Below are 12,296 nucleotides of genomic sequence, written 5' to 3'. Positions count from 1 at the left end.
AGAACTAGGGGTCATCAAATGAGATAAATAGGTAGTAGGTTTAAAATCTAACAAAATGAAGTTTTTCTTCACACAGAGCAAAGTAGGGTTGTGGAACTTCTCGCCAGAGGAGGTTGTGAAGACCAGGAGTTTAACAGGTTTCAAAAAACAGAGCTAGATAAATTTATGGAGGTTACGACCATCAGCGGCTATTAGCCAGGATGGGTAGGAACGGTGTTCCAAGCCTCTGTTTGTCAGAGGCTGGAAATAGATGAAAGGAAAGGGATCACTCAATGATCACTTGTTCTGTACGTTCCCTTGTGTGCATCTGGCATTGGCCACTGTCGGAAGACAGGATGCTGGGCTAGATAGACCTTTGGTGTGACCCTGTACAGCCATTATTGGTTCGTATGTTCATTCTGATCCAGTTTGGCTGTTTGCATTTGTTTTTATTGAATTACACCCCATTTGCTTCAGACCTTTTCTCCAGTGGTCCAGAACATTTAGAAATTTTAATCCTATAATCCAAAGCATTTGATATCCTTCTAAGCTTGATAGCATCCATAAAATGTAAATGTACTCCCTATGTCATCTAAATCATTGATGAAGATATTGAACAGAACTGGATCCCTGCAGGACCCCACTTGACATGTCTTTCTAGCTTGACCGTGAATTATTGATAACTATTCTCCAGGAATGGATTTCCAAACCAGTTGTGAACCCACCTTTATGGTAGCTCCATTCAGGTTGTATTTCCCTACTTAGTTCATGAAATAGGATACTATAAATGTATAAATATACAGGACACTATAAATGTATAAATATGTATGAATTTTAAGAGCTAGAGAGAATGACACAATTCCACTTCAAAGACGACATGTCTTTTATCGGAGGTGGCTCTAAGAGTAATGTTTCAGTAGAAACAGAAACTTGCTTTTAAAATCCATAAGAGAATGTATTAGGTACCATGAGAAGGTCTGAAACTGAAAAATAGTTATATTTTGGGTTTGTAGGTGGAGGACAAATAAGAAAATATTATCTATGTAGCCTTCAAAAACCAATGAAGTTACACTGGTAGGATTTTGTACCCATACATCTACATATACAGGCAACCATTAGCGCTTCCCAGTTTAGCCTAGCATACTCTACATTATAAGATTTCAATTCTATTGACATTTTGACAGGGTAACTGTGAAATGATCTATAGATGACGCTTCACAGAACTTCCAGTTACAGATTAATAATTTTCTGTAAGAGTGTTCTCTGTATGTGATTGCTACTTAAGACTAAAGATTTTCTTACCAGAGAGCAGAAATATAAAATATTTAATAATTTTATTCCTATATTATAGAGACTCAAAGAGAAGAGACATGACTTTAGGTCCTTCAGCATTTTCATTATGACTGCCAATTCTGAGCAAGCTGTTATGGTTTTCATTCTGATAGAACTTGGGACACACATTATCTGCCTCTACACTAGCAAGTTATTTCAAAAGATTTTTCAAAAGAAGAGGGCTCTTTCAAAAGATCCCACGGCGCATCTACATACAAAAAGTGTTCTTTTGAAAGTAAATCAAAAGAATGAGGCACTCCTTTTGAAACCGTTCTTCCATTCCCATTTGAGGAAGAGTGCCACCTTTCAAAAGCTTCTTTTGAAAGAAAACATGAGTAGAAGACAGTTTGTAGTCCCCTTTTTTTTCCCAACAGAACAGTCCTCCTGCAGCCTGATTTTTCGATCCCTGGCCTGTTCTTTTGAAAGAGCGGGAGCTGTGTGGCTGTTCTGTTTCGAAAGAGCAGATCACTCTTTTGATCCGCTTTTTTGTGTGTGAACGCACTCTTTCGAAAGAAGTTCTTTGAGATGGGATCTTCTGGAAGGGTTTTTTTTTGGAAGATCTCTGTAGTGTAGACATAGCCATCTTGAACAATGTTTTACAAATTAAACACAATTTTAAAGTTCTTTCTCTGTTTTACTGTATTATTTTGGAAGAGTTTTAAGCACTTTCCTCTTTTTCATAAACAGGTAAGGGATATTAACTAAAAAAAGTACACTCTACACATGAAAATGTAGCTTTCAACATAGCATGTGTTGCATTCCAGTGCCAAACTACAAGTTAGGGTCTAGCTTATGTATACCAACTACTGAATATGAACAATATAGATATTATACATCCCATTTATTTGAAGACTTGTATTAAACAATGTTGAGGATTGAAAATTACTTAGAAACGATTGTCTTTTTCTCCCTTAGTACCAGAATCAGATAAATCCTGCAATTTTCACCTGCACAGTATTCCAGTGACTTCAGTGAGAGTTAGGCTTGAGAGAAAACAGTGATGAGCTGGACTGAGCTCTCAGAAGTCAGCTGGAATCTTTTCTTTGATTGCAATGGGAGTTGGATAGAGCATTCAGCAAGAAGTACAGAATTTGGTTTATCAGGAGCACATGTTTTAGTGACGACCTAATTTTGTTTCTTCCTAATTTCCTTTCTCCAAATTTCCCATTCTTGAGAAGTTACATTAAGTAACATCACACCAGAGAGATTACTTTGGGAGCAGTTTCTAGCACTAATACCCTGGGTAAGGGAGACATAACCATAACTCTTAGCTAAAAGTTAAATCTCTATGGTAATGTAAATCACCCTGACTATCAAGGCAGGGAAGTGCAAGGTGGGGATGGCTGAGGTGACCTACCTGGGCCACAAGGTGGGCAGCGGCTGCTTAAAGCCAGAGCCAGCTGAAGTGGAGGCTGTCAGAGATTGGCCAACACCCCAGACTAAGAAACAGGTCCAGGCCTTCATTGGGATGGCAGGGTACTACCAGAGGTTTGCGCCCCACTTTAGCTCCATCGCAGCCCCCCTCACAGGGCTGTGTAAGAAGGGAAAGCCTGACAAGGTGGTCTGGACCGAGCAGTGCCAAGAGGCCCTCTGCGCTCTGAAGGAGGCTCTGGTCAGGGCCCCAGTGCTGGCAAATCCAGACTTCAACAAACCCTTCCTGGTGTTCACCGATGCCTCAGACATGGTACTGGGCGCTGTACTAATGCAGGTGAACGACAAGGGGGAGAAACACCCCGTCGTGCACCTGAGCAAGAAGCTGCTGCCCTGGGAGCAGAACTACGTGGCCATAGAGAAGGAATGTCTGGCCATGGTGTGGGCACTGGGGAAGCTGCAGCCGTACCTGTTTGGATGGCGTTTCACCGTGTACACCGATCACTCACCCCGACCTGGCTGCATCACATGAAAGGGGCCAATGTCAAGCTCCTGCGGTGGAGTCTACTCCTGCAGGACTACGACATGGAGGTGGTCCATGTCAAAGGGAACAACACCACCATAGCCGATGCCCTGTCACACAGGGAGGGCACCGAACTTCCCCAGGTCACTGGTTAAGTGACCCCGCTCAGTTCGGTCTGGAAGCGGGGAGAGATGTGATGGAGTGGGGGGAGTGCATGCGTGAGACTCAGCCTGGGTTTGTGTAAAACAAGCAGAGCAGCTCCCAGCTGCTAAGGATGACCCTGGGGCTATAACCTAGGCTGGCAGGTAACACCTCAGTCCTGAACAAAGAGGAGGGTGGAGCCGAGCTGTTTTTGAATTGGGGGGGGGTGGACAGTTAGAGGCTAGGGGGAGAGGAGCTGGAAGGCAGCCAGCCTGAGGAAGGGGAAAGCTACACCCCAGAGGGGCACCCCTCGGGCTCCTCTCCCAGACTTCATTAGTTCACTTATCAGCTATTTAACTACATGCCACTACATGCAACCAATGTATGAGAACACTAGCAATTAACAGCTTTCTGATCAAGGGAAAATTTTTTTCTGTATCACCCCATATACTACTATACAAACAAAACAATCACCTGGTTTTCAGGTCTCTGAAGCAGGCTAGTGGAATGCTATTTTCATTTTCTCCAATATTTGAAAAATATACTATTCATGGATTTGAGGCATATGATTACTTGGAGCTATAATTACCTTTACAGAATCCAGCAAACTCTTCGGAAAAAATCTCTTTAAGCCAACATCTTTCCTGAAATAAACAAACACACACACATTGTTGGATAAGAAACCTTATGAGATACCATGGTGATGGGTTCTTAAGAAATGCATGCAAATATACTAGAGACACAAGGTGGGTAAGGTAATATCTTTTATTGGACCAACTATTGTTGGTAAAGAGAGACAGGCTTTCAAGCTTACGTAGAGCTCTTCTTCAGGTCACAACGTTACATGGCTACAACACTGCATGCAAACATAATCCTTGGTAAAGTTCAATATTAGAATGCAAATTCAGTGTCATTAAAATGTTAACATTAGCCACTCCATAGGAATTGCTGTTCTGTAGTATCTTCTGTTTTTAAATATAAAAAGATACCATCTTTGTACCTGGGACTGAAAGTGCATTGCTTTTAATGGGGCCCTCGTGCAATCACAGAGAAGTGCTGTGAATGAATCGCCTGTTTCACATATTTGCACTCACTGCATAGTATACTGATAAAGAACGATCAAGAAAACTGGAATACCCAATCATACTTAAACACCTGAAACTGTTTTGTGCAAAAAGTGCTTCTCTGACTTGCAGAATTTACCATAAATGAGGGGTTCCAAGGACCCCTAAGTCTGGATTTCTCCATCTTATGGGGATCTAAATACATGTTATTGTTATGTTACTGTCATCAGCATTATAAAGTCCCTGAATGGATGCCTACTGTTCACCTTTTTTTCTTAAATCTAAACCATACTGGTTGAAATAAGAGGTACATATAGTGTAACCGTGACATGTATATATAGCCCCTCAAACTTTTTTGATTTTGATTTAGATTATTAGACTGCGCATCCCAACAAAGTTTGTAAAAAAAAAAAGCACTTACATAAGCATCAAATATTTCAAAACTCAACTGACAATCTGCCCTGCTCAACCTCAACTGCTTCTTTGCACCATATGTGCCTACTTTTTTAAGTGTCACTGACGGTAGACAAGAGCAATTGCAAAACCATTGAGACACATTTTTCATGCACCCTTGACCACTTCACCTATCTTCTGCCCTCTAATTATTTTACTAGAATTTATTTTAATGTCACAATCTCCTAGGCATCACACAGCCACTAGATTTTTTTTTCTTGAGTAGTCTATTGTCTCTGAGCAATGTGACCAATCCATATAAATGCGGACAAAATGTTACCATCACACCCATGCACTCGACATTTCAGACATATATGCATGCCCTAGAAGGAAAAACAGAAAGGTTGAAAAGCCCAAACATATAAAGGTTGGGCCCAACCTGCAAGTTTGGATGCAGGTTCGGAGTATCCCAACTTCTGGCACAGGATGTATCAGCCCTGCTCCTGTTGAAACCCCAAGCCCTGGCAGTTGCCTCATGCAGGACTGAAGTCCCAGGTTCCCCTCCCTGTTGGAAAAGGCTCCTAGCCCCACCACCCCATTGTAGGGCAGAAGCTCCAACTTCCTCCTAACAGGCTGGTGGGCTGAGAATAGTGAGGACATGCAGGCGCTTTGAGAGCCACACTAACTGTAGACGAGCCACCTGTGGCTCATACGCCACAGTTTTGCCACCTCAATCTATTTAATAAGATGACAGGATTGCCCCATGTGTGTCATCTTGAAGTCTAGAATTATGTTTAGTCAGAATGAAGCAATGGAAGCAGCTACAAACATCGCAGAAAGGTGATTTTTCCCCGCTTCCTCTTTAGAATAGCACCAGATTCAATCATAACTGGGACTGCTGGTCTGTTGTAATCCCATTATTAAATTTTAGCCATTCTGACTTTACAAATTACACCTGTGTGTTACAGATCTAGAGTAAAGCATGTAGCTGTGCACTGACAAGACTCCTAGATCACTGAGACATTAGAGGTAACTCAATCACCACCCATACGCTGTAGCTAATTTGCATGTAAGTTTCATTTGTTATCTGAGGGAGACTGAGCAGATCTCCAGCCTATGTTGGAAAATTGCTGTTGATTAACTTGTGAAGAATACATAATCAGCTGCCTTCCAATGGGCTAAGAGGGAAATAACATGCACAGAATTCTACGTCTTACAGAATAAAAACAAAAAAAATGTTCTTTTCAAGCATCTTCTCTGGAAACTCTGGGTGTTACACAATAATTTCATAAAACACATTAACAGCAGTGAACCCTGGAGTCTGTGCAATGACACTAAGCTGGAAAAGATTATAAAAGTTTCATAAACTTTGAGTCCTTTGAAGTATTTCTTCTTAAATGCAAATTATGTGCAATTTTATCATTCCATATAGAATTAGATAAACCTGACACACCATTACTTTCTAAATAATATGCTAAGACATTTTGACAAGGAATACATTAGTTCACATTCCATATTTCAGCAAACAGAAGAATTCTGCAAAAATTAAGTTCTCTAAATCAATGCAGCGTTGCTACCATCTTAACACTATTACAGAATGTGACTCCCACATTCTGCTACAATAATTTATTTGTAAACGGAATCATATATGAGCTTTTGGTTGCAGACCTGAGTATGCAGCAAGCTGCACACAAATCACCACACAGAATTTAATGAATAATAATTTTTAGTCACATTTGCTAATCAGCATATTCTAATTTTAAAATTAATTTGCGAGTCCCATTTTTGTAATTTAGTAGAATTGAACATAAAAAGTATACACAGTTACAGCAGTAGTCTGTGACTGCAGTATGCAACCCTTTTATAAGCAAAAACAAATAAGCAGTGTAAGTTTAAACGAATTCATAGCCGAACCATAAAATACCACATGCAAACTCCAGAAGGCTGCATTTCTTAGCTGTAGAATGGACTGACACCTATTCAGGAGAGAGATCAACCCAGAGTGCCAGGCTAAGACCTTGCAGCATTACTCTCACTGTCAGTTAGGGATAATTAATAGCAGTTACTGGTTTATACGGCTACGCTCACAGCTTTATATTTACCATAATCGATGTTCTCCTACCAATAAGAATGATTTGAATATAAACACTGCATTTTCTTTTCAGTGTGAACTTCATTAGGGTTAACCCATCAAATATTAACTGCAGTCAGTCCTCCGGGCTTGCTACCACATTGTTTATTAGTTGTAGGAAATGCAACTTTTTCTTCTGTTAGTTTTGTATTTCTATTTTTTCCTGAACACTTAAATAAATAAAAGTCAATACAAAAAAAAAAAAGAGAAAAGTAATTTTAGGACAGCATGAAAGGGGATGTGCTTCTTAAGCTCTTTTTTTAATGCAGTGGATGAAGATACTTCTATCTCCCAGTTTCGCACCTGTGCTGTTTAACTCCTTCTCCTGGGTGTAGCAATATACCCTTATTAGGACGAAAAACAACAAGCAGTCCTCTGGCACCTTAGAGGCTAACAAACTTATTAGGTCCTGAGCTTTTGTGGGTAAAACCCACTTCATCAGATGGGTCATCTGATGAACTGGGTCTTATCCATGAAAGCTCAGGACCTAATAAATTTGTTACCCTCTAAGATGTCACAGGACTGCTTGTTGTTTCTGAAGTTACAGACTAACATGGCTACCTCTCTGATACTTATTAGGACCAAATCTCCATTCATTGCAGTCCCTACTGCTTTAACTGCTACAGGTCACTCTGAAGTTTGATTATACCTGCCTCTTTGGGTTACCTCACTCTACCTTTGGTTTCCTCTGAAAATCTGACCACAGCAAATTTACATAGAACATACCTGACAATGACAGGCAATAAGCACCCACACCAGTTGCACAGGAATGTTTGTTCTTGTGTTGGTCAAAAAAGTCTGCATGTACAACAAGTTCCTGAAATTGTCATGTAACTAGCAAATAAAGCCCTGTTTGAAAAGCAACCTTCACTGCTGTGATAAAAACAGTTCCATTTCCCACTTGAAAGGGAAGGTCAATGAAGCAGAGTTTGCAAACTCTAACTTTTCCATAAGAAAGGGTTACTCACCTTGTTCCATAATGAGGTTCTTTAAGATGGTTGTCCTTGTGGGTTCTCAACCTAGGTATTATGGTGCTGCTGCACCCCTGCTCACAGAATTACAGTAGCACCTTGGCAAGCTGCCCATGAGAAACAGATGGTGTGTGCTGAACATGGTGGCTACTGTGCATACACAGCTCACCAACCCCTGTTCCTTCTCTGCCTGGAAAGAATGTACCAAACCAGAGGGAAAGAAGGGTGGGAGATGAAGCACATGTGGGGACAACCATCTCAAAGAATCTCAGTTACTACACAAGGGGAGTAACCCTCCCTTCTTGTTCGAGGAGTGTCCCAATGGATGTTCCACCTAGGTGATTATAGAGCAGTCTCCATTGATGGCGGAGGGGACTTTGGTTGGTGTAATGATACAGTGGATAGAGTGGTTTGGTCAAACTGAGTGTCCATGGCAGAATATTTTTCTATAGTATAGTGTTGTGTGAAAGTATGCAGAGAAGCTCACTTGGCAGCTCTACAAATGTCCATAATAGCACATTTTGAAGAAATGGTGTTGATGCCACCGTCACCCTAGTGGAGTGGGTAGGTATGGTATGTGGTGGGTGTTGACTGAGTATTTCATAAGAAAGGCAGATATAGCTGGGTGTCCATTTGGAAAGTCTTTGCTTCGAAATCTCTAATGAATTGGAGTGTTCTATAGATAATACAAAAATTTGTTTTTCTAAACAGCTTTGTTCTTTGCAGGTAGAACACTACAGACCTGCGTACGTCCAAAGTGTGCATAATTATGTCCATGTCAGTTAAATGGGGCTTTCGGAAAAAGACTGGTAAGTATAGGGCTCACATCATCTCCTTTCTCACTGTCCAGAAGTGATACTGACTCAACAGGAGTTGCCATAAAGCTGAGGTGGGAGGTTATAGGTGTTTCATCAGGGACGAATAAAGGAGTGCCCAGTACTGAGGACACTGCAAGCTCATCCACTGTAGAGAAGGGCTTGATAACTGGGAGAACAGGTGTGGAGAAGGTATGAGGAGACGTTGAGGTGGACCATGATGCTTTTTGCCCTCTACCATCAGTGCTGGGTCAATCTTGTGCACCAAACTTTTGCTTTTGTGCCTTTGGTGCCAATGGTGGAGGCATAAGGTCAGTAGGTGATGACAGCGCTGGAAGCTTGCTAAGCCCCAAGGCAGTTCTAATCAGTGCTGATGGAGCCATTTTTGGATTTTTTTTTTTGTGTTGGTGTGTTAAGAGTTGGCCCTGAGAGGGTCCCTAGCTCCTCAGATAACCTTGGTGCCAGAGCTGCCTGGAACCTCACAGTCCAGTACCTTAGACTGAGCTGGATTTTTCCCTGCAGGAGCACGTCTTCTGAGATGACTCATCCTGGGTCTCTGAAGGTCTTCTCTTGCCCCTCGCTGAACTGGAGACTGGTGGGGAAAGTTTAGAGACTGGTGCTGCCCATTCTGAGGTAGCCACCAGTAAGGGCTGCACTGGTGGTGAGAAGTGTTCTGGGTCCCAGACTGGTCACATGGACTTTTTGATCCTTTTCTTTGTTCTAGCAGTGAACTTCCTGAAGCGGAGACCCTTGCTGATGCAGTGTCCCTCACTTAAACTTCTCATTCACTGAAAACTACACTAACTCTAACTGTGACTAACTATATCTATGAATAGTAAACAAATTATGTAAGTGCACTAAGGAGAGAAAATTAACGGAACAGCAATGGGTTCTGACAGGTGCCAATGGCAGCAGAGAAGGAACTGAAGGGGTTGGCGGGCTGTGCATGCACAGTAGCTACTGTGCTCAGTGCGCCCTGACCATTTTGTATGCACAGCCTGGCAAGCGAACTGCTACCTTAATTCTCCAATCAGGGGCACAGTGTTACCGCAATACCTAAATGGAGCAGCCACTGGGACACTCTTCGGTTTCTCATGTCTATTCCACAGTAGGTGTAGACATTGTGCATACACAGACACTAGAGATTTTATCTTCAATAGTATCTGTTGGGCCAGCTCTAGCACCCTCTGGTGCTGCACACTCATCTATCAGCATATGGGGCTCAGATAGCCTCTAAGTCCCTGCTGGCCGGTTAATTGTGAATGAGTAGTAGGAGAATGGGTTGTGGAACAGATATGTGCAACTACCTCAAAGAACAGCAGTTACAGAAAGGACTTTTTTTTTTCTTCCTTTTTTAAGTGCTTGCTCATGTCCATTCCACATAATGTGTCTCTCAAACAACATATGAAGACAGGGGCTTGGAGTTCATGGATATGCAGATGGCAACATTGTTCTACAAAACTTGGTATCATCCCTAACCTGCTGGGTGATGGCACAATGAGAGAAGAAAGTGTGCACTGATGACAAAGTCACGGTCCTATCTATGTCCTGGGGAGGGACTTTGGACAGAAAGGGTGCTAATGAAGCTTGAGTTCTCATTGCATGGGTTGTCAAGATGGCAAGAAGTAAGATGTCCTTCTTCTCGTAGCACATATAAATGCAAGTGATCCAGGATGAAATTCTCTGGGCTTTCATCCTATCTGCTACCTCCACAAAAAGCTGTATGGATTTATGGAACATCTTGGTCTTCTCAATGTAGAAATCCAGGGTGCACCTAACATCTTGTGATTAGAAATGCTATTCTTCCGTATTTCTTGATCAGTGTTAGGCAGAGCTTTTTTGTGCTGGTATTTGCCAGTACCAAGTACAAGCACCTCAGGAGCTCCAGCCATTGGATTTGCCTGGGGAAGAGGGACACTGGCTTAGTACCAGCTCATCCATTTTTCTTTCCTTCTTTCTTACAAAAAGAAGTACTGGTTTTAGGAAGAAAATAAGACAGGAAAATAGCCTGATTGCCATGAAACTGCACAACCACCTTTGGTAGGAACACTGGTTAGAGAAAAAGTTAAACTTTGTCCACCATATACAGAGATTGTGATGTAAGGGGCCTAATTTAGGAGACCCTCCTTGCTGAGGTAATCACTACTTGGAAGACACAACAGGAAGCAAGATGCTAGCAGCTCATAAGAAGAACCGTGCGTCTCATCAGGACAAGATTTAAGTCCCCCAAAGGGACATGAGCACTAATTTGTGGGTAAAGCGTTTCTACATCTTGAAGTAAGTGAATGGACATTTCATGAGAGACAACTGACCTATCATTCACAAGAGGGTGAAAGGCTGAAATTGCCATTAGATACACTTTGATTGATGAAATGGCTAGGACCTGTAGTTTCAATACAGTAAGTATTCCAGCATGAGAAGTCTCTGGGAAGACCAACTCAGAAATGCTTCCACTTGGCTAGATAAGTCACTCTACTAGATGTTTTTTTGCTACCTGGGATTTGGGGGCTGGGCACGCAGCTGGAACTGGGCTGTCACAAGGTTTCTTTAAATCTCTCCTGCTGGGGAAATTGTTTTGACTGTATTGTTAACAAACATACTAGCTGACAGGTGGTTTGAAAAAAGCTATCAAAATAATCAAAATTGGTATGATTAGATACTGTTGTTTTGACTACTACAAGTTTGTAGAATTTTAAAATACTTTGTTCAGAATTTTATTTATTTCTTTAATTTATTTATTTTTGGGCACAACATTTTGCCAGTACACTCATCCCTCACGATACGAGCACAATTGGTTCCCAAATTTCTGCTCGTAAGTGAAAACTCATAAGACTGACACTAAATTCCCATTAAAATAAATGTAAAAGTCTCAAATTCGTTCCAAGTGCTTGTAACTTGACATAAACCAGTTGAGTTTAGGTACTTTTCTGATGTATTTGAATAGTTTGGCACCAGAAATAGAAGGTAGTGTATGTATGTAGAGCAGGGATTTCCAAACTATGGGTCTGGACCCAAACATGGGTCACCATTAGATTTGTTAATGGTCTCCAGCTGGGCAGTTCCCAGATGCATATGTCTGTTAAAGAAACCATTTGCAGTTTCTTAACACTGCTGCCTCAGGCAGATACCAATCAATAGAGATAGCTGCTGGAGATGGCAGCTATCTTTATCATTAGGGATAGCAATTACCTCATGCCTAGGTGCTGAAATCTTAGCACTTGAGTTAACTGGTTTTTAAGGACTGTTACCTTCTGGAAGCAGGAGCGCTGGGGGAGCCACCCAGCCAAGGTGAAGAGGCTGCGGGGGGAGGAGGAGGAGGTGTGACTAAGGCTGGGGCTGTTTAGGGATGCGGGGGGGGGGTCTAAGACTGGGGGGAGTTTGGGGCTGCTGGAGGGTTCGTAAGCCTGGAGGCAGTTTGGGGCTGCATTGAGAGTCTAAGGCTGGGGGCAGTTGGGGGTTTCTGGGGGCATGTAAACCTGGGGGCAATTTGGGGCTGCTGGGGGGTGTAAGTCTGGGGGCAGTGTGAGGCTGCAGGTGGAGGCTAAGGCTGAGGGCAGTTTGTGGCTGCTGAGGGGC

General features: G+C 42.1%; 1 protein-coding gene across 9 annotated transcripts in view; it reads right to left on the bottom strand.

Moving 5' to 3' along the window:
* The window catches only part of PTK2 (protein tyrosine kinase 2), a 418,848-nt gene that overhangs the window by 151,169 nt on the left and 255,383 nt on the right, over positions 1–12,296 (bottom strand). For all 9 annotated transcript variants that reach the window (XM_074986603.1, XM_074986600.1, XM_074986607.1 and 6 more), the window contains one exon: positions 3,936–3,990. In XM_074986603.1, the coding sequence (XP_074842704.1) occupies positions 3,936–3,990 (55 nt within the window). The remainder of the gene's footprint in view (positions 1–3,935; positions 3,991–12,296) is intronic.

Source organism: Carettochelys insculpta, chromosome 2 (genome assembly GCF_033958435.1).
Source record: "Carettochelys insculpta isolate YL-2023 chromosome 2, ASM3395843v1, whole genome shotgun sequence".
NCBI classification, from domain to species: Eukaryota; Metazoa; Chordata; order Testudines; family Carettochelyidae; genus Carettochelys; species Carettochelys insculpta.
The sequence above is the reverse complement of the archived record's forward strand: the minus strand, read 5'-3'. Positions and strand labels throughout refer to the sequence as shown.